Genomic DNA, 22,536 nt, shown 5'->3' on the forward strand with positions numbered 1-22,536 from the left:
AAAGAACAATAAGTTCAGAATCATTTAAAATGTACACTACTTGGAGTTTGTAGTGAGGTTATGAAATTCCATCTTTGGAGCTAGCTTGCGTGAAATGTTTGCCTTGGATTCCAAAACTTTTTTTTTTTTTTTTTTTGATTGATAAGCTGGGGTTAGGCAGACCCCCCCACCAGTGAAAACAAGAAAACAAAAGAAATTTACATTCTTTGGTATACTTCTCCCTCTCTTTCTAATGCTAGGTAAGATAGCAGAATTTGAGTACATAGGGGGGAGGGATACAAATCTCCTTCCAAGGCCAAGATCTTTTAGATAGCAAATCAGCCGCTGCATTGGCTTCTCTCCGAGTATGAGATATCTTCCAAGAATGAAAGGTAGAGAGGGTGTCCTGCATCTGATTTAATATATCTAGACTTCTCCAAGGAGTTTTTGCCTTGCCCTTGAGTACATCCACTGCAAATTTCGAATCAGATTCAATCCAAAAATTTTTTATTCCCAGGGAAGAGGCTTGAACAATACCAATCTGAATAGCCTTCCAAAACTTGCTATCTGTTTCATGATCAATCCATGGGTTTCGTTTCTATGAATTTCTCTTAGTGCTACAATCAATTATACTGAGTGTAACCGAGAGTCTCCATAAAGTTGGAACTGGTGGAGCTGCTTATGAAGGAAGCTATTGTTTTTTGGCCAATATCTCTACGGTGGACACAAATCAGTGTTTTCTGTGACTTGCCATGCACCAAGGCCCCTTTGTTAATAAGATTTTGATGAAAAGCGACCTGGTTCGACCGATCTCATCCATTAGTACAGGGTCGGTCAAGCTGTTAGGATTGCACCATCCTAGAAAAGTTTCCTCTTTCCCCTTATCCCCCTCCTATAGAATCATTTACTCCATTTTTTGCAGTCCTGAGTAGGACCATGAGCCAAATGAGAATAAACACGGGACCAACAAGATTTTTTTTCTGCCTATTTTAGCATTTCTAATTTCTGGAGTTTTAGCCCCGATTAGTGAAGGACCAGAGAAACTCCCTAGTTATGAATCGGGTATAGAACCGATGGGGAATGCTTGGTTACAATTCCGAATTCGCTATGTAATGTTTGTTTGATCATTCAATGGGGTGAGACCCCTGCCTAAAACCTTTCTGTCTCGTACCCAAATTGCCTACTCAATCTGGTAGACAGTGCTAGACAAAGTCATGTCTAGGGCTTCGAAAGGGAACCCTGGAGAAGCAGGTGGAGGAGGAGTTATTCGAAATGAAAAATCAACGGTTATCTTAGCTTTCTCTCTTTACTACGAGAAAGGAACTAACATGGTTGTGGAAACTCGTGCGCTCTTGGACGGGCTCCGCTGTTGCAAGGCCTTTAATATAAGCAAGATGATCGTGGAATCAGATAGCAAAGTTTTGATCGATCTCATCGACGGGAAAGGGCAAATCCCTTGGGCAATCCAATATCTTTGGCAGGAGATTCAACCACTTCTTTGCATTTTTGTCTCCCACTTGCAATCACCAATTCAGAGAGGGAAACTCAGTTGCAGATGCCCTTGCAAACTTCGGCTGCTCAACAAGATCCAATTTGTTCTATCCCACCTGGCTTCCATGCCTCGCATGGCAAGAGGGGCAGCAAGATGTGATGCACTTGGCCTTCCCAACATCAGAAGCAAGATCAACTAAGGGCACTCTCCCTTATAAGCATTGATTGTTGTCTTTTTCCTATGGCTTTAGCTTGCTATTTTGTCGAGTTAGAGGCTTCCCCTCCTCCTTACTCTCTTTCTAGGGCTACGGCTTCCTGTATTGATGGCTAGGAGGTTTTCCCTCCTCTTGTATGGTCCCAACTTTTTATATATAAATTTGCCGATCCGCCCAGGGGTCGTTATCTTTCCGGGTTAAAAAAAAAAAAAAAGTCATGTCTAGGGCTTATGGCCCATAATCTCTAAGTGGCGACTCTAGAATAAAAAGGACCATGCCACTTCATTCACACGAGGACCAGCAGCACGCTCCCTGCATATCTCCAAGAACATATCCTTCTTTAGAGAGGCAATGCATTCTTCACAAGAAAATGATGTACTTGACCTAAGGAAGTTTTGGAAATCTTCAGCAGAGAATTAGAATAAACATATGTCCACATCACAATGTATGCCAAATTTAGAACTAGCCATATGGAGGTCATGGAAAACAGTCAAGACGGAGCCAGGGACATGCATGTGTAACCACCAGCGTCGCACGAGTTGAGCGCCCTGCCCCTCCCATTGAGGATCTCCACAGTGGCGCCTGTGCTAGGGATATTCTGCAATTTCTTTGAAAAGGGGGAGAGTAGCCATGGTTTAACTTGAAAAAGGAAAGTCTCGTTTATCCTATGCACCGTCTCTTGTTGTAAGCTTGATCAGTTTTCTTTCATTGCCATGTTTAGTTCCTCATCTTTCATGTTAATAATCATGTCCTTTTTCATGCTTTATGAATCTTGCCAAATTGCATACTCACTTTTTTTTTTTATCATTCTATAATCGGCCCCAAGTACACCCATTGCGAACACACACATGAGCTAGTCATCCGGATGTTGCATCTGACTACATCTACATCATGGAAGCATATCCAATCTAAAATGAGGGGAGTACCTCATGGCGACTGATTACCACAGAGGAGAAACTCTCAACTCTCAACCTAGCATCATTAATACGCATCAAAGTTTACGGCAGGTTGCCAACCTGACCCAACCCTCCTTTTTTATCTTGGCTCGGGACAGGCTGTGAAAAACACAGAGGAGTTGATGGAGTTAAAAAACCACTTTATGAAAAATCATTAGGTATGAATTAACAAAACTTCCTATTAGATTATTTGACATAATGTCAAATAATAAATACATTAGAGGGGGTGGTTGCGTAAGAGTAGTCATAAATACACTAGAATGGGTGGTCCTAGGGAGAAAAGGGGGTAAAGATATCATTTCCCTGATAAAATGACAAACAAGCCTCTATTTTATGCATATGGTAGTAGTACCTGAAGGGCTTTCATGAAGTCTCAAAATGACAAACTTAAGCTATATTGTACACATGGTGGTGTGAGGAGGACATTAGAAAATGGGTTTTAAAGTGGCATAGTTTATTTTATTTTGATCCGGGGTTAGGCGGACTCCGACCAGAGATTCATTAAAATAAATATAAAACAGAGATACACGGGGGCCTGAATCGGCGCCAAGCTAGAAAAGATAAATCAAAAAGAAAACTATGCCACTTTGGAAAGCTTGCTTTCACTCCAAGTTTTCGTACTTCACCCTCACAGAAGCACGTTTTCATATTCCATTTCCAGTCCAAAAAAAAAATTCCATTTCCTGTCTTGTTCTTTAGAATCACTCCCCAGATCCGTACATTCGAATTTTTATGATGAGTCGTTCTCAACAGCTGTTTCTTTCTTTTCTATTTCCTAACAAGTGCTAGCACCATGGGAACATGTCTTTCGAACCAATCAAATGTCTCCATTGTCTCTATCAGAGGCCGCGCTTGGAGCTAGCATTCCACTTTTATAGCAATAACTCATTTCACGTTCTGGAAAGGTTATTTTGTTTTTCTCTGAGGTGCCACGTGTACGATGAGGATCGTGGTAAAGTGTGCACCATGGTGACAATTCATCTTTAGGGATCTCTAGTCTCCTACTCAGCCATTGAAGAACACACACTAACGCCCCGTTTGTTTTGGATTTTGAGAACTAATTGTGAGTCCAAAACTGATTATAGCAAACAGGGCCTTTTGTGTATGATTCAGACAATCACTGATTGTGACTCCAATACCGATTATTGGACTCAAAATCAAACGTGATTTTGAGTCCAATTGAGTTGCAATCGGTTATCACATCTTAAACAATCAAGGACTAAGTTAAATATGTATTAGTAACCTCCATTCATTGCTAAATACTTCTCAAATTAAATTTAAATTAAAGTTTTTACAATCTAAAGATGCTGCAATAGCCAATAAGCCAAAAAAGTAAAAAAGTGAGGAGTGCTTTTATCAAAGCAAGGACGTCTGTACGTATATCATTTCTTACATATAATAATTAGGGGGAGACCAACAACGTCAGCATTGATAATTTACACAAAATCAGAGGGCATTTCCAAAATGCATGTCTTATAAAAAGGTCGGCCTTGGTATCTATCTTCGATCACAACTACTCAAATATGGCATCTCTAGGGCTGTTCGTGAAAGCCATGGGAGGCAAATGGGATAATGTGGTGGAAATATACGAAACATCTCCGGGCGATCGAGCGGTCAAGATCACTCGATCGGGAGACACGGCCTTACATTTAGCGGCCATATATAGTCACTCATCCACAAATAAAGGCTTCGATATCATTCTCCCAATTTTCTAAGGCCCTGTTCATTTAAGATTATGACAACCGATTGCGAGTGCCAAACTGATTACGCCCGGTTCATTTAAGATTATGAAAACCGATTGTGAGGGCTAAACCGATTGTGAGGGCTAAACCGATTATTGGACTCAAATTTAAACATAATTACGAGTCCAATAATCGGCTTGGCACTCACAACCGGTTGACATAATCTTAAACGAACAGGGCCTTAATGGACTCAATTTAAAACCTAATTTTGAGTCCAATAATTGGTTTGGCACTCACAATCAATTGTCATGATCTTAACCGAATAGGGCCCTTGTTTCTGATTATCTTTATTTCTCTCTTGTAACCCTTTGAGCATTGTTTCAACAACACCCATAGCTCGCGATAGCAAGAAGGGCAGCTCTCAAAGACCTCCTTGATAGAGTCTAAGTTTCGAACATATCAGTGTGTGCCAATTCTTTTAGGCTAGATAACACGACATCGAAAACCCAGAAGTTTAATCCCCAAAACAAACTATAATCCCTATATTGACTGACCAAAAGAGGAATTTCATTCAGATTGCCAAAAAACATGAAAAATTAATAAGCAAAAAAAACCCAGCAAAAAAAAACACAAAAAAACATAAATTTGCTTGTTATACATTGGTTTTCGACTTCAGTTTTATAAATCTTAAATTTTTCTAAAACCCCATATTTATGACTAAGTAGATAAACATAACAGTACTTAGAATAATCATCAATAAATGTAACAAAGTACTCTTTACCTCCCTTTGTGAGAACACTATGTATGTCACATACATCACTATGTATTAAATCTAACAAGTTAGAAATTCTATCTACTTTAGGGAATGACTTAGTGATTATCTTAGTTTGCATGCATGTTTTACATCCATCTACTAAGTCATTTTCATATTTAGGAATTAATGTTAATTTAACCATATCATTCATTTTCCTAGTATTTACATGTCCTAAACGATTATGCCATAAAGATAAAGAAGAATCCAAAACATAAGTAAAGACATTCACTTTATTGATATTAAGTTTGAACATCCCTTCATACATATATCCCTTCCCAACAGAAGTACCCCCTTAGAAAGAATGAATTCAAATACAAGTTTGAAGCCATTCTTGTTGAGAATGCTTCCAGACACTAAGTTCTTTCTAACTTCTGGTACATAGTAGACATCGGTTAGAGTGAGTCGATTGCCGGATGTGAACTCGAGTTCCACCTTGCCCTTCCCTTTGACTTCTGCTGTCGACGAATTTTCCATGTATAACACGTTTCCATCTTCAACTGTTTCATAAGTTGAAAACAGGTTCCTGCCTTTACAGACATGCATCGTCGCACCAGAGTCAATCCACCAATCATTACCATCTTCAAGCATATTTGCCTCTGAAATCATGGCGACAAACTTTTCTTTGTCTGTTGGTGCACCCGACTTCTTATCCTTAAGAAGTCGGCACTCACTCTTGTAATGGCCTCGTTTGCCACAGTTCAAACAAGTACCTTTTCTTTTCTTATTCTTATTAGTCTTCTTTTCAGGGTGTTTGTTTCTCTTCTAATTGCCTTTTCCTTGTTGGTTCGAATTCTTGACATTTTCCACCAAATGGATCTTAGAGGATACAGTTTCATCTTCTTTCTTGTCTCTGATTCTTGACTCTTCCTCAATCCTGAGGCATTGAGCCAAGTCTTCAATAGACATTTCCTCTTTCTTGTGTTTTAGACTTTTTCTAAAGTCTTTTCAAGTTGGTGGAAGTTTGTCAATAATTGAAGGGACAATGAAGGAATCACTAAAATAGCCAAATCTTCAATAGACATTTCCTCCAATCGCTCATCGCGACGTTGCGTAAGTGCGCCAATAAAGCACCACTATGCGCTCTATAGCCCATTGCCCACGCCCCACGTGCGCGTGTGCGAACGGTGCGTTGCACCATCCCGCAGGTCCAACCCACTGTGCAATCAACAAGTATTAGAAAAGTGTAGTGCTTTATAAGCCCTTCTCTTTCCTTTCTCTCATCCGGTACGGAACTATCTTTTCAACTACACTTCTACATCATTTTGTAAAAGCAAATCTTTCCAAGAAAATATTTTCTTTTTTCCAAACACTTTTGATAAAATATTTTCCAAAACACTAAAACATGCAAAATACATGATTTTGAAAATCCAAAATCACTAACAATCTCTACGGTGGACACAAATAAGTGTTTTCTGTGACTTGCCATGCACCAAGGGCCCTTTGTTAATAAGATTTTGATGAAAAGCGACCTGGTTCGACCGATCTCATCCATTAGTAGAAGGTCGGTCAAGCTGTTAGGATTGCACCATCCTAGAAAAGTTTCCTCTTTCCCCTTATCCCCCTCCTATAGAATCATTCACTCCATTTTTTGCAGTCCTGAGTAGGGCCATGAGCCAAATGAGAATAAACACGGGACCAACAAGATTTTTTTTCAGCCTATTTTAGCATTTCTAATTTCTGGAGTTTTAGCCCCGGTTAGTGAAGGACCATAGAAACTCTCTAGCTATGAATCGGGTATAGAACCAATGGGGAATGCTTGGTTACAATTCCGAATTCGCTATGTAATGTTTGGTTGATCATTGTAGACACCCCATTTTGACTAAGCCCTAAACCTTCCCGGTTCGTGCCAAATCCATCCGAATCTCAGCATTAGGGTTCTAAACTTCACTCTAAGCTTGATTAAGGCTTTATTTTAATCTCTGCAAAATTTCATCGAGATCGGAGTTCGTTTGCTTGGCAAACGGGCTGAAATGGTGTGTGCAGTGCAAAGAGAGGGTGGCCCACACTGTTTCTTTGATTTCCCCAAAATCCATGTATTTCAAGGAAAATCCAAGTCAAATCAAGCCCCTAAATGCCCATGAATACATTTTTAGAAGCCTTAGGACCTCAGAAAAATCTCTGCAAAATTCCAGAAAGATCCGATGAAAAAATTCGAAAAAGACAAGTGGAGTTAGTGCGGTTATCAGGAAGCGGGAGGGTGCATTAGCCAGCTGGGGTCGCGCATGTGTGCGCTTATCAAATGGGAGTGCTGATATCAACCACTCATTTTCCTTTAAATAAAGGCTTAAGCCTCATTTTACAAATCTGAGCTTTTCCTAATTTTTAGAAAGAGAGAAAGGAGAGAGAAAGTAGATCTCGCGAAAAAACCCAAACCCTTTTTGTCCGATCGGAATTCCATCTTCTCCGACGGGTAGTGCCGGAATCCATCCCCAAATCGCATCATCATCGCTCCTAAGGCCCCTCTGCCCTTGCTTCCATTACATCCACCGCAAGCCGCAGCCAATATCTCCATTTCCATCTCCTTTAAAACCTATTTTTACCCTAAAAACTCTAGATCCGAGTAGTGAAACTTTAGATCTGGTCATTTTGATCCTAAATCCGGCGAATCTCCATGGATTCCGGTTAACATCATCATCTTCATCTTTTCTCTCTTTGATTTTCTCGGCCCGTACATCACACAGAGATCTTCATCAGCATCAGGTTATAAGAGAGGAGTTTTCTTCTTCTTTGTGGTTTGAAAGTTACAGAAATTTCAAAAAAGTAAAAGTTGCGAAGGAGAAGAAGCTTTGCCATCAGATTATTTGCCATCGGTATCATCTTTGCTAAGATCCATCATTCAAATCCTGTCATCATAAGCCATCAAATTGTAACTGGAGCAAGAAGAGATTAAGAGATCTTTAAACAGGTATTATTCGTTGCCCTTTTGATTTCTGTGTACTCTTAATTTCCTATTTCTAGTTCTTCGGATGAAAAATTGTCCTTCATTTGTTATTTTCATCATTCGGTCAAAATTTTTCCATCATTTCTTTTGATTTCCAAAATTGATATCTCTACCCTTTTGTTAATGAATTTCACTTCTTGTTTAGTTATCATCTGTCATAAAAAAAAAAATGGTAAGTAAGCCTGAAAAACTTGCAAATTGAAGCTTTGGGGTTCTTTTGGTGGTTAATCCTCAACGTTGGATTTTTGTCTCTATTGAATAAGATAAGAATGTTTTTATATTTGTTTCTTGGATTAAATTTTGGATTTAATAAATTGAGATCTGTGATAATCTATAGGGGTTTAGATAAAAACTGAAGCACAAATTGAATCCTGTGTGTCTTGTGTGATAGAGGTGCTTAGATATTGGTAATCTCTCCTTATACTTAATTCTTTTCGGATTTAATGGTGTCACAATTCTATCCAATATGGAGCATTTTTTTTTTTAGTCCAGAGTAGCAATGCAGGTCCTCTTTATGGTGTGTAATGCCTAAATCAACCTCGGCCATTACATATAATTAATCGTTTCCTATTACTTTAGATGGGCTTCTTGTGTTGTGTTAATCATAAAGGTGCAATGCTGATGTAGAATGTATTTTTCTTATTCTGAATTCTTAGTTTTTGATATATCTACTCAAAGGAAAATAAGAGAAGGTTCGAACATGGGGATTTCGCCAATTAGAATGTGTAAAAGCTTCGAATGTCACCATTTTTTCCACTCCACTAGGGTCTGATTCTTTTTCCCTTTGTAAACTAGACCCCATGACCTTCATCATTATTTGGCCCTTTGTTATCTTTTCAGCCACAACATCACTCTCCTATAACACAGCCCTTTTATAGCTTTGTTTTTTTTTACAGTCATCTCATTGATAATGACAGCTCTTTCATGGTGTTGTTTTGTATAGCCCCATTCCATTTGATATTTACAGCCCTCATACCTCATTTTAAATTTAACAGCCCTTCATCCTTGATAATGGCAACCCTCACTTTGCTTTGGCATGTACAGCCTTCATCTTGTTTTAACATGTGCAACCATGTGCAGCCTTCACCTTATTTTGACATGTGTAGCCTTCATTTGGCCTTGATATATGTAAACCCTCTTTATGGCAACCATTGATTTGAAAGATTCTAGATCCAATCCTTATTCTGCTTGTCTCTTCATCATTACTTTTGAAAATTTTGTAGAGATAGATAGTTGAGTAATGAGAAAAATATATTCGAGACTGAAAAGAGCAAAAAGAAAGAATAGAAAGATGCCCCCATGCTTGCTAGAATTGTTGTAAAGGTTTATTATAATTAATGAGCTTGATCATTTTTTTGTATTTAGTAATTTTCTTGCTCAGCTTATGCTCTACAATTTATCTAAACTGAAATTTTTAATGCTTTGTCAATGTCATTTAAAGAAATTAGGGGGGTCAGCTATGACTAATAGTTGATTTAGAAATATTCTTTCTTTCATTTGAGTGGTTTCAGAACCTATGGATTATATTCTTCTCTTGTTTACTTGATCTCAAGTCTGTTGAGTTAATTAGTAGGTTGGATCAATCAGCTCTATACATTTTAGTTGTGTTTTGGAGTCATTTATTCCTCCGGGTCCTAAATAATAATAAAAGTCTGTATGTGCATTGTTTTGTTAAAATGATAATTTTGACCCCAAAGTGGATTTAAGCACAAGCTATTTTATGAGAAATATTACAGTAAAATAAAGTTGCAGGTCATATGGATCATGTTCGGTTGTTCACATTTTAGCTGCTCCAGGAAATGACGATCACTTTAGTTATTTCAGTTGTCATACCTAAAAGGCAACTTGTTTGTAAACTATTCATGTTTTGACTGCCTTTTAAAATACTCTTTTGATTAGTATTTAATTTTGTAATTTAAGACTATTTGCATATTAAGTTTAATTTTGAGGTTTACATTGCTGTTTGAAATAATGAGGTATTTTGTGATTGCTTATAATTGTTGTTGATTGATACAAATGTTTGATTCATTATCCCCCTGTATAGTTCAACTAAGAGGATTTAAGAATTTGGATTCTACTTTATCTAATCTCTAAAATTCTAGATATGGATTAGTGAGAGATTTGTTTTTCCTTTCTGATTTTTTTTATGGTTGATCTTAATATGACCATGTTTTAGTGAATGCCCAAAAATGGTTGCTATCCCCTTTGACTCGGTCACTGTTTGTAATTGTGATTAAATTATGATGATTTTAATGGCTGTTTAGTAGTTTGAATTTAAATAAATTGTTTAATAGGAAGAAGGAGATCAGATGACTACTCTATTCGATATTATCGACATGAGTACTGTCTGATCTCAAGGCGGGATTAGAAATATTATCATGTGTATATGATATCAGATGATTACTTTGGCATCATCTGATTTCATTGGAGTCCCCGTATTGGGGTTTGTGGTTGGTTTAGAAGTGTTTGATATTGTTTTTTACTTTATTAGGCTATCCAGCGGCTGGTCTGGACTAATTAATGTTAGTTATCATTTTATGATTGCAATTAAATTGTATATTCTTCTTTGCTTAGCACTTGATTTGTTTTTAGAATAAAATTTGCGATTATCTGGTAGCATTTTCTTCTCTTTTTGATAGACTAACACAGTCTTATAGATTGCTGTTAATTCTCTTTAGATATTAGAATCCCCTTTTCTTGTAGGGCGATGAAGGCGCTAGCCTAAGCCCATCCTTAGGGGACTCTCTTAGTCCGAGTAGCCCTTCCCTCGTTTGTTTTTAAGACGTGCCCAGTCTTTTGAGATACCCTTAAATTTTGTCATTTAAAGCCTCAATTTAGGGAGACAGGCTATGTCTCAGACAGAGAAAGTTGTATCCTTTAGAGACAAGCTTTGTCTCATTAGTGAGTCTATCCTTAGGAGACATGCCATGTCTTGTCAGCACCTCTCTTGGAGCTCATCTTTTGTTTAGGAGTCTCACCCAATCTCTTTTTTCTTTCTAAACCTCATTTTTGTGCGTCTTTTGGTTTTGGGAGAACACCTTGCTCGGCTTGGCATCATACCCCTTACCCTATGGGTATAGGGTTGCACATTTGTTGCACCCTAGGGCTAGGTAGCTGTCCGGCCCGGCTGGGTGTTTTACCTAAACCAAATAGGCACAAGGTCTCTTTTTCCTTGTTCGCATTTTTTTCCTCTATCCTACCTATATGTCTAAGAGACTTGCCCAGTCTCATTCTATTAGCATCCTCATCTTTGTGCATCATTTGGTTTTGGGAGAACATCCTACTCGGCTTGGCATCATACCCCTTACCCTTATGGGTATTGGGTTGCACATTTGTTGCACCCTAGGCCTAGGTAGCTGTCCGGCCCGGCTGGATGTTTTACCTTTGCTAAATATGCACAAAGTCTTCCCTTATTACTTGTGAGTTTTATCTTAGCTTGATAGTCTCACTAGCACCCTTCTTTATCTCTTTTTCTTTTAGGAGACAGGCTTTGTCTCATTAGCACCTCCTTCTTAGAATCCTATTTTCAGAGTCAGTCCTTAGCCTAGGAATCTGTCCTTAGCTAGAGAGTCTGTTTTTCTTTCAGGAGTCAGTCCTATCATCATAGGGGTTAGGATTTTATCCAACCTCTCATCAAATCTTGTGTTTTTCTATCCGCTCTTGTAAGGTATAGGATGCTGTCCAACCCTTGCAGAGTTGTTATTCTGTTCATTTCCCTCCGCAAAGCATAGGATGCTGTCCAACCTTTGCGGGATATCGGGAGTCTGTCCTCCCCTTATGATGATAGGATTTATTCCCCTCGAGTCAAAAACACTTAAAAATAACAAAAACATCTGAAAAACCAAAAATCTCAAAAAATCTTGAGTCATTAGGAGAGTAGTTAGGAATTCTGTTTCGAACTACGTTGGCTTGATCCTCTTCCACGAGGTACGTAGTGCAGCTTGAGATTCTTATCTCAGGTCCAGCCAAACCTTTGTAAATAAATCATTTACCCATTTTAAGAAAAAATACCAAAAATCTTCAAAACCTTGTTTTCAACAAGATCTTCCTCTAGAGTTAGTAGTTTGTCCTAGATAAAGAGTTTTAGAGTTTTGAGTTTGTCTTTGATGTGTTGTGTGGTTTGTTTGTGTTTGTGTTAGAGTTAGGAGTTTGTCCTAGAGTTATAGGAGCGCCTCCGTCCAGTCAGTTGGCGATTCATATCGCCGACTGATGATTAAGTCTTGGATACGCTAGTGATCCCATTGTTTCCCTTAGGGCGTACAGCCTAGTTACACATAGATTATAGGAACCACCTGCATTAGCTTAGGGCTAACCTGCATTTAGTATAGGCATATAAGGTGTCCTAAAATCTACAATCCAGTGGAATTTAAATAATCACACAAGAAGCTTTAAGAACTAGTCCGGTCTTTTAGATCGAGTCTAGGATAGAGGTCTAGATGTCTTAGGCATCATAGCTTAGAATAGGTGCGAAGAACTACGTTGCCTTGATTCTCGTGGAGGCGGGGATACGTAGGCTTCTTTGGATGAACATCAGATCATCTAAAGACTCGGGCCTAGGTATAGATTAGAGTTTTAGGGTTGTATGGTATCGAGTCATTTTCTATGTTTTGCAGTGTTTTCTTACTTTATTGCGCAGACCTTATACTTTTTTTGGTGTGTCATGCATGTGTTTGTTCATCAGAACTTAGACACCCATTAGGCATGTCACTTATAACCTAGCTATGCTTAGGTGACACATGTTTCTTTTATTTTATCTTGTGTGCCTTTGATTTCATCTCCGAGACATGCATGATTAGATAGACGTCTTCTCGGAGATATTCATTCCCATTTCATATGACTTTCGCCCAAAACTCTTCAAAATTATTAAATAAATGGCATAAGAGACCAGGTGTTTGCACTTGGGCGGATGAGGTGCTCTTTAGACCTTCCGAATTCGTAACCAGGCACGAACCCTCTTTTTATAATCTCTGGTTATCCGTTGCAACAGAGCATAGTATGGGATCCTTGGCCCACTTCCTTGGATGGCGACTCTTCTTTGTTTAAGGTACGCCTCAAATCTGGGCTAGTCCCCGAATCGAGAGGTATCTCACCTTATATCGCCACTCATGCTGTGAGAGGCATTCTTCTTTCGAGAGTTCCTTGGTAGAGCTCTCCATTCACGTGGATGATCCTGAGACTTAGCGCGTGGGGGCACGTCCCCCGCTCCTCTCTCTCGGATCGGGGTCCACAATCATTCAGTGGGGTGAGACCGGTGCCTAATACCTTTCTGCCACGTACGGACGTACCCAAATTGCCTACTCAATCTGGTAGACAGTGCTAGACAAAGTCATGTCTAGGGCTTATGGCCCATAATCTCTAAATGCAAATTCCATTTCCTGTCTTGTTCTTTAGAATCACTCCCCAGATCCGTACATTCGAATTTTTATGATGAGTCGTTCTCAACAGCTGTTTCTTTCTTTTCCTATTTCCTAACACGTGCTAGCACCATGGGAACATGTCTTTCGAACCAATCAAATGTCTCCATTGTCTCTATCAGAGGCCGCGCTTGGAGCTAGCATTCCACTTTTATAGCAATAACTCATTTCACGTTCTGGAAAGGTTATTTTGTTTTTCTCTGAGGTGCCACGTGTACGATGAGGATCGTGGTAAAGTGTGCACCATGTGACAATTCATCTTTAGGGATCTCTAGTCTCCTACTCAGCCATTGAAGAACACACACTAACGCCTCCTCATGGTAAAGTGTGCACCATGTGACAATTCATCTTTAGGGATCTCTAGTCTCCTACTCAGCCATTGAAGAACACACACTAACGCCCCGTTTGTTTTGGATTTTGAGAACTAATTGTAAGTCCAAAACTGATTATAGCAAACAGGGCCTTTTGTGTATGATTCAGACAATCACTGATTGTGACTACAATACCGATTATTGGACTCAAAATCAAACGTGATTTTGAGTCCAATTGAGTTGCAATCGGTTATCACATCTTAAACAATCAAGGACTAAGTTAAATATGTATTAGTAACCTCCATTCATTGCTAAATACGTCTCAAATTAAATTTAAATTAAAGTTTTTACAATCTAAAGATGCTGCAATAGCCAATAAGCCAAAAAAGTAAAAAAGTGAGGAGTGCTTTTATCAAAGCAAGGACGTCTGTACGTATATCATTTCTTACATATAATAATTAGGGGGAGACTAACAACGTCAGCATTGATAATTTACACAAAATCAGAGGGCATTTCCAAAATGCATGTCTTGTAAAAGGGTCGGCCTTGGTATCTATCTTCGATCACAACTACTCAAATATGGCATCTCTAGGGCTGTTCGAGAACGCCATGGGAGGCAAATGGGATAATGTGGTGGAAATATACAAAACATATCCGGGCGATCGAGCGGTCAAGATCACTCGATCGGGAGACACAGCCTTACATTTAGCGGCCAGAGATGGGATGACTGATATTGTGAAGAAGCTAATGGAAAAGGTGTGTAAGGAGGAGGATGCAAGGGAGATTTTAACTGCGAAAAACGAAAGAGGGGACACACCCCTCCATGAAGCTGCAGCACTAGGGATAGTAGAGATGTGTAAGTGCATGGTGGAAAAAGACATGGAAGCAATAACTGTCCACAACGAGGAAGGAGAGACCCCTCTTTTCTTGGCCGTCCTTAATGGTAACAAGAATGCCTTCAGCTACCTATTTTCTCGTGATGTTTCCAAGAAAATTTCCTCTTACAGAAGGAAAGATGGCAATACTATACTTCATTGTGCCATCATGAATGAATATTTTGGTAAGTCTATATCTCCATTCCCATTATCATGCCTACACACCTTGGCACTGTTTGTTTAGAATTTTTAGTATCAATTGAGTCCACAACTGATTATTGTACTCAAATGCAGGCCCTGTTAGGTTGAGATTATGATTATCGATGGTGAGCCCCCAAACCGATTATTGGACTCAAAATTAATGTAATTTCACGCAATAATCAGTTTGGAGGCTCACCATCGGTTGTCATAATCTCAGACGAACAGGGCTTTAGTTTTACTTTTTTAGTCTAACAATCAGTTTTGGACTCACAATCGGTTTTCAAAAAATCCTAATCGAACATGGTATATAATACATATATGAAAATGATATTCGCCCCTTTTTCGTGCTTGGGCAACTCGTTTGTAGTGTAAAAGCGTAGTCATAAAACACTACGGGTGGCATGCCAAGGGAAGAAAATGGGATGAATATATCACTTCCTTTGCAACCCTAATATTTTTTTTGAATTATCTTTGTAGATCTGGCCTTTATGATAATCAATCTATATGAGACCTTAGTTCACTTTCGGAATGAAAAAGGTCAGACGGCTCTCCATCTTCTTGCCGAAAATCCTTCCGCTTATAGAAGTGGATGTCATCTTAGTCCACTAGAGTATGTCGTCTACAATTGTGAGTCTCTCTTTCTTTGTCACTACTACTACTACATGTTACCGAAGTGTATTTATAATAGCACCGAAAATGGTAACAGTCAATGAACATTCAATGCATTTTGGTGCTGTCCAGCCAATGGGGGGTGCCATTTCATCTGTTTTTTTGCCTGGACGCCCGAGTTTAGCATTCCTCTTGTTAAAATAAAGAAATGAAGAATGCTAAACTGAAGGGCACCCAATTGGATCCACATAATAAACTTCTTTTATAACTCCTTTATTTTTACATTTTTGAGTTCTTTTATAAATACGGTTCACTGATTGGGCGTGTAACCAATCAGGGCGCCCTTTCATCTGCTTTCTGCAACGACACCCTTGAGGTTAGCATTCCTCTTACAACAGTACTTAATACTTAAGAAAAAGAAGTAGAATCAATGTAAATTTGTTAATTTAAGGGAAAATTATTAAAAAAATGTAAAGTTTTGTCTTAATTGTTAATAAAGGGTAGTGATTTGAAATTTATAAAAAAAGTATTGTCAGGTGAGAGAAGATGGCTTTTAGGACAAATATACCCCTCATACCTCTTTTTTCCCTCCACCTTTTTGTACCTGTCCCTATACACTTATTACCTTCTCACCTAGTACTTTCTTCTTCCTCAAGGCTTTTCCAATGTGGAAAACTCCATGGAAGGGTTTTAAAGGTTGCCATTTACCTACCACCTTCTTCTTCCTCAAGGCCTCAAAAACGTGGGAAACTTCATGCAAGGTTTTTGAAGCTTGTCATTGCCATTGTAGTTTTGAAAAAAAACTCCATTGCCAACGTTTCCAAGCTCCATTGCCATTGTAGTGTTGAAAAAAAAACTCCATTTGCAACGTGATAAAGCTCCATTGCCATTACAGTTTTGAAAAAAAACTCCATTGCCAACGTGATAAAGCTCCATTTCTACTAGTTTCCGTCAGATTTTCGACGTTTGTTTCGGACTTCCGACTCGGAAGTCCGAACCAACCTTCGAATTTCTGACGGAAACGGGTAGATTTGCCATTCCTACTGGCTTCCATTCGGATTTTCGAAGGAATTCCAGTAGGACACCAATTTACTGGTTCCACCCGGAAGTCCGACGGTTGGTTCAGACTTTCGACTCGGAGTTTAAGGCAGGGTTCCCGAGTGGTTCCGGAGTATAAAATGTGGTTCCCTAGTGGTTCCGGTGTATAAAATGTGGTTCCCCAGTAGTTCCAGAATAGAAAATGTGGTTCCATAGTGGTTCTGGGGTATAAAATGTGGTTCCCTAATGGTTCCGAGGTATAAAATGTGGTTCCCTAGTGGTTCCGGGGTAGAAATGTGGTTCCCTAGTGGGTCCGAGGTATAAAATGTGGTTATCTAGTGGTTCCCTAGTGGTTCCGAGGTAGAAAATATGGTTCTCTAGTGGTTCCCTAGTGGTTCCGGGGTAGAAAATACGGTTCCCTAGTAGTTCTAGGGTATAAAATGTAGTTCCCTAGTGGTTCCGAGGTATAAAATGTGGTTCCCTAGTGGTTCTGTGGTATAAGATGTGGTTCCCTAGTGGTTCTGGGGTATAAAATGTGGTTCCCTCGTAGTTCTGAGGTAGAAAATGTGGTTCCCTAGTGGTTCCGAGGTATAAAATGTGGTTCCCTAGTGGTTCCGGGGTATAAAATGTGGTTCCCTAATAGTTCCGGGGTATAAAATGTGGTTCCTTAGTGGTTCCGGGGTATAAAATGTGGTTCCTTAGTGGTTCCGGGGTATAAATGTGGTTCCCTAATAGTTGCGGGGTATAAAATGTGGTTCCCTAGTGGTTTCAGGGTAGAAAATGTGGTTCTCTAGTACTAGTGGTTCCGGGGTATAAAATGTGGTTCCCTAGTGGTTCCGGGGTATAAAATGTGGTTCTCGAGTGGTTCCGGGGTAGAAAATGTGGTTCTCCAGTGGTTCCGGGGTATAAAATGTGGTTCCCTAGTGGTTCTGGGGTATAAAATGTAGTTCCCTAGTAGTTCCGGGGTATAAAATGTGGTTCCCTAGTGGTTCCAATAGGTTTAAACACCAATGATAGAATAATGATGACTTTTAAAACCACTAAAATACTATTATAATGTGCCAAACACAAGTTGGACTCTTAGAACCACAATTTAGAGTGTTGGAACCACTATGTAACCTCATTTAGTGGTTCCAAGGCCTACATAATAGTTCCAATATGTTCTAAACACCAATGATACAGTCATTATCCCTTCGAAAACCAATAAAGTAAGTATTACAATGTACCAACCACTTGGGAACTATAATTTACAGTCTTGGAACCACTATTTAACCACTAAATAGTGGTTCCGAGGCCTAATTAATGGTTCCAATAGGTTTAAACACCAATGATAAAGCCATGATGACTTTTAAAACCACTAAAATACTATCTTGAACCTGTTGGAAACATAACATAGTGGTTCCGAGGTGTTATATCCCGAAACCACATTGATTGGAACCACATCTTATACCCCGGAACCACTAGGGAACCACATCTTATACCCCAGAACCACTAGAAAACCACATTTTATACCTTGGAACCACTAGGGAACCACATCTTATACCCCGGAACCACTAGGGAACCACATCTTATACCCCAGAACCACTAAGGAACCACATTTTATACCCCGAAAATATTAGGGAACCACATTTTCTACACCGGAACCACTAGGGAACCACTATGGAACCACATTTTATACCTTGGAACTACTAGGGAACCACATTTTATACCCCGGAACCACTTGGGAACCACATTTTCTATGCCAGAACCACTAGGGAACCACATTTTATACCTTAGAACCACTAGGGAATCACATTTTATACCTCAGAACCACTAGGGAACCATATCTTATACCCCGTAACCACTAGGGAACCACAACTTATACCTCCGGAACCACTAGGGAACCACATCTTATACACCTGAACCACTAGGGAACCTATACCCCATAACCACTAGGGAACCACATCTTATACCTTGGAACCACTAGGGTACCACATTTTATAACTCGGAACCACATCTTATACCCCGGAACCCACTAGGGAACCACATTTTATACCTCAGAACCACTAGAGAACCACATCTTATACCCCGAAACCACTAGGGAACCACATCTTATACCCCGGAACCACTAGGGAACCATATCTTATACCTCAGAACCACTAGGGAACCACATGTTATACTCCAGAACCACTAGGGAACCACATCTTATACCCCGAAACCACTAGGGAACCAAATCTACTGCCTTCCGTCGGAAGTTCGAACAAACCTTCGGACTTCCGAATGGAGCCAGTAATTTGGTTACATATACTGGCTTCCATTCGGAAGTCCGAAGTTTTGTTTGGACTTCCGACAGAAGCCGTTCGGACTTCCAACGGAAGCTAGTAGAATAGGGATAATTCCAAGGATTTTTATCTTCAAATTGAGTAATAATTCCAAGGATAATAGGGATATACGTTGTGATCTTAGTGTCATGCAGGCAACCATAAATTGAAGCTTGGTTTGATGTTTTAGAATCCAAAAATGCAAAGAAAATGAATTTATCTTGAAAATGGGGAAAACAACAAAATTCAGTTTTAAGCTTAAAATTCATTTTCTTTGCATTTTTGTAACACTGCTTCGATAAGTTTATCATGAATAAACCCTCGTGAATACGAAACCCTGTTGTAAATGACAACCTTCAAAACCCTTCCATTGAGTTTTCCACGTTAGAAAAGCCTTGAGGAAGAAGAAGGTGGTAGGTGAGAAGGTAATAAGTGCATAGGGATAGGTGCAAAAAGGTGGAGGGAAAAAAAAGGTAGGAGGGGTATATTTATCCTAAAAGTCATCTTCTCTCACATGACAACACAATTTTTATAAATTTCAAATCACTACCCTTTATTCACAATTTAGACAAAACTTTGCATTTTTTAATAATTTTCCCTTAATTTAATTATGCCGGCTGTTTGGCCTCCTTCAGCCTAGGTGTGGAGCTAGGGGGTGTGTGTGTGCGCGTGCGCGAGCGTGTGCCGGCCTCTCTCGAGGCAAAAATCCAGAAACTTAATTTGAGAGGGGTGTAGACACCCCATTTTGACATTACCCCCAATTTCCCCCCAAATTTGAATAAAATCCTAGAACCGAACAAAGTCCAAGAGCCAAACCTAAGTGCAAAGAAAACCCGAATGATTACTTACCCATTGTGCCCATTCTTGGGTGTAAAATTCCCAAGAGGTTGCTGATGTTCCCAAGAAGCCCCTGCAAATTTTTAGATAAGCTGGGTGAAAAATTGCCAAAAGGGACGAGCCGAGCTTGTGCCGTTACCAAAGCTAGGTTGAGCTAATATCAGTTGCAAGAAAAAGGGGTGTGAATTTAAATTTCAAAGGTGTGCCTATACCAACCCATGTGCATTGAAGCCAAGATTCAAATGACATCCCCCTTCTACCCAGACCACCATTTTAGACTAAAAGAGTAGTCAAAATACACTAGTGGGGGCCTGTCCAAGTAAGAGAAAGGGGTGAGATATATCATTGCCCTTTTTATGCTGGATCTCTCCTTGCCTAGTGACACCCCCTATAGTGTTAAAAAGAGTTGTCATAAATGTACTAGAAGGGGCTGTCCTAGAAAGAATGGGGCGGGGGTGGCAAAAATGAGCCACCTCTCCACAAAAGGCATCGAATTAGGGCTTGTAAAAGAAGATTCTTCTTGATTTTTTTGGGAGGGCAGCAGCAGCAGGGAGAGGGAGGTGAGAAAGAGAGAGAGGCCGATCATCTTCCTTGGCCTTTCCCTTGCCGCCAGGTCTACCCCCATCTTCCCCCTATACAATCACCACCATTAAATCAGAGAGGAGCAAATAGAGAGAGAGAGAGAGAGAGAGAGAGAGAGAGAGAGAGAGAGAGGGAGAGAGAAGGGGAGCTGCCATCTTCGTCTCCTCCGACCGGAATCCGGCGAACCCATTTTCCCCACCATCTCAACCTCCACCACCAGATCATTGTTTAGCTCCACCACGACCATCGCCCGCAACCATCGATTCTGGTATTCCCCTCTGCAATTTCAGCCGCCACCTCCATCTTCACCATCTCCGGCCATTTGCTCCGGCTGTGCCACCTCCATCCACCCACCGACCATCTTCTTCTTCCCTAACCTCTTATCATCATCCTCACCATCATCAACCACACCCATTATATTTTCTTTTTTTTTTAAAACCCATCTTCTCCGGCCGAAATCCGGCAAACCCCACCGGAATCCAAACCCATCCTCAACATATTTCAGCAAACCATCTTTGCCATTCCATCTCTACCACCAAAACCCACTTTTCTAATCCAAACCCACCTCCTTTTCCCCTCTCCACCACCACAGCAACCTCGCCCTAACTCCGGCCAGCCACCGCTCGACCAAACCCACATCATCTAATCCCAACAAAACCCATTTCCATCTAATACCATCATCATCAAACCCATCTCCATTTCAGCAGATATACCATTGAAACCCTCTTCATCACCATCGACCATCTCTGCAATTTCACCCGAATACATCTCAGCCACCACCATTAAATTCATCTCTCTAGCCCAAACCTTAGTTGTTCATCTTCTCGGGGAACCCTCACTGGAATTCGGCCAAGCCGCCAACCTCCATCACCGCCCCTAACCTCTGCAATTCCTCCATCACCGAAACCTCCTCCATAGAAACCCACTTCATTTTTTCTTCACAACCATCGTTTCTATGGATTGAGAAGACAAAAACACCAAGAGGAAAGCCTTTGACCTCGGGTAAGGCCCTTACTCTCTACATTCAATTCACTTTCAATACTCTCTACTATTCCTGTTTCTTGGTTTTGTTTGTTTTTTTATGACCACTATTTCATGCTATTTGGGTTTGGTTTGGAAAACAAGTGGCAGATAAATGTCTATCTCATGCCAAAAATCTGTTTGATTAGTTGTTTCTAAGTGCAAGATGTTTGTGTGGAATTGAATTTCCACTGGATGTGCTATTGTACTGATGGTGGTTTTAAATGAGAAATTGCAACAAAGATTGTGGGTTTGTTAGTCTTGGGGTCTTAGGAATTCATCCCCTTTCCAATTTGTTTTCAGCAAATGGATGGTGACCTTGGGGCAAATTTTGTGAGCCTTGTGGATTCAAGAATGTCTTAAGTATTCAATACATTTAGGTCGCTAGTTGGATTTCTAACCTTGCACGAAATGTGACTACATTAGGGTGTTTGTTGCAATTCACAAGAAGCACCTTGGTTAGTTTGAAGTTCTTGTTCCATTGTTTCTGACGTGCCATGATTATTAAGAGTCAGGCTGTTAGAGAGCTTGCAGAATGGACTTTACTGTTACCTCCATTTCTTTTGGGGTAAGGATAAGACCTTATTTGGAACATCAATTTTGTATTGATTTCGTGTCTTTGAATCAGGCTGTGATGAGGCTAATCGGAGCCACACTCTTCTTCTTTCCCTTTCTTCTCCTTTGGGTTTTTCTATCGTCATCAGCATCTCCTCTTCGATCATTAGAGTTTCTTCCTTCTTCCGCGGGGTTTTCGCCAAAGTCTGGGATCGTCATCGGGGTTTGATTTCTTTATCGATTCTTCCTTTTAGGGTTCATTCTTACATGTTCTTCGGGATTCTCCTTGCATTTTGGGACCCCATCGATTTAGGGAGCACTTCGTTATTCTCCTCGGGTTCAGGCGATGACGGAATGTTTCTTGAGCCAACCCCTTGCCCTTTCCTGCCTTAGGATTCTTACAGGGCGTAAGGGTTTCCCTTCTTTCTGAGGTCATCATTTCTTATAGGATCCAGGGATTCTACCTTGTTTTTCTTTCGGGACTGCTCTCTTCACGTTCCTTGGGATACTCTTTGCATTTCGGGATCCCATTGATTTTGGGAACACTTCGTCACTCTTCTCGGGTCACGGCTATGATGGACAGCAACCTCTTGAGCCAAACCCCGTTTTTCGATCAAAAGGGATAAAAACACATAAAAAATCAAATAGTAAAAATCCAAAAACAACAAAAATCGTCAGAAACATCAAAAGCATTTTTCGAAAAAGCTTTTTCGAGC

At 40.0% G+C, this 22,536-nt stretch overlaps 1 protein-coding gene across 4 annotated transcripts in view; it reads left to right on the plus strand.

Moving 5' to 3' along the window:
* The first annotated feature begins 14,306 nt into the window (after window positions 1-14,306).
* LOC143858065 (uncharacterized) overlaps window positions 14,307-22,536 on the plus strand; it is a 29,080-nt gene continuing 20,850 nt past the window's right edge. For all 4 annotated transcript variants that reach the window (XM_077368657.1, XM_077368658.1, XM_077368659.1 and 1 more), the window contains exons 1-2: window positions 14,307-14,863; window positions 15,357-15,506. In XM_077368657.1, the coding sequence (XP_077224772.1) occupies window positions 14,383-14,863; window positions 15,357-15,506 (631 nt within the window). In that variant the 5' untranslated portion in view covers window positions 14,307-14,382. The remainder of the gene's footprint in view (window positions 14,864-15,356; window positions 15,507-22,536) is intronic.

This window comes from Tasmannia lanceolata, unplaced genomic scaffold, assembly GCF_043159265.1.
Source record: "Tasmannia lanceolata isolate RefF3 unplaced genomic scaffold, GAP_Taslan_0.1 ptg000025l, whole genome shotgun sequence".
Lineage (NCBI taxonomy): Eukaryota > Viridiplantae > Streptophyta > Magnoliopsida > Canellales > Winteraceae > Tasmannia > Tasmannia lanceolata.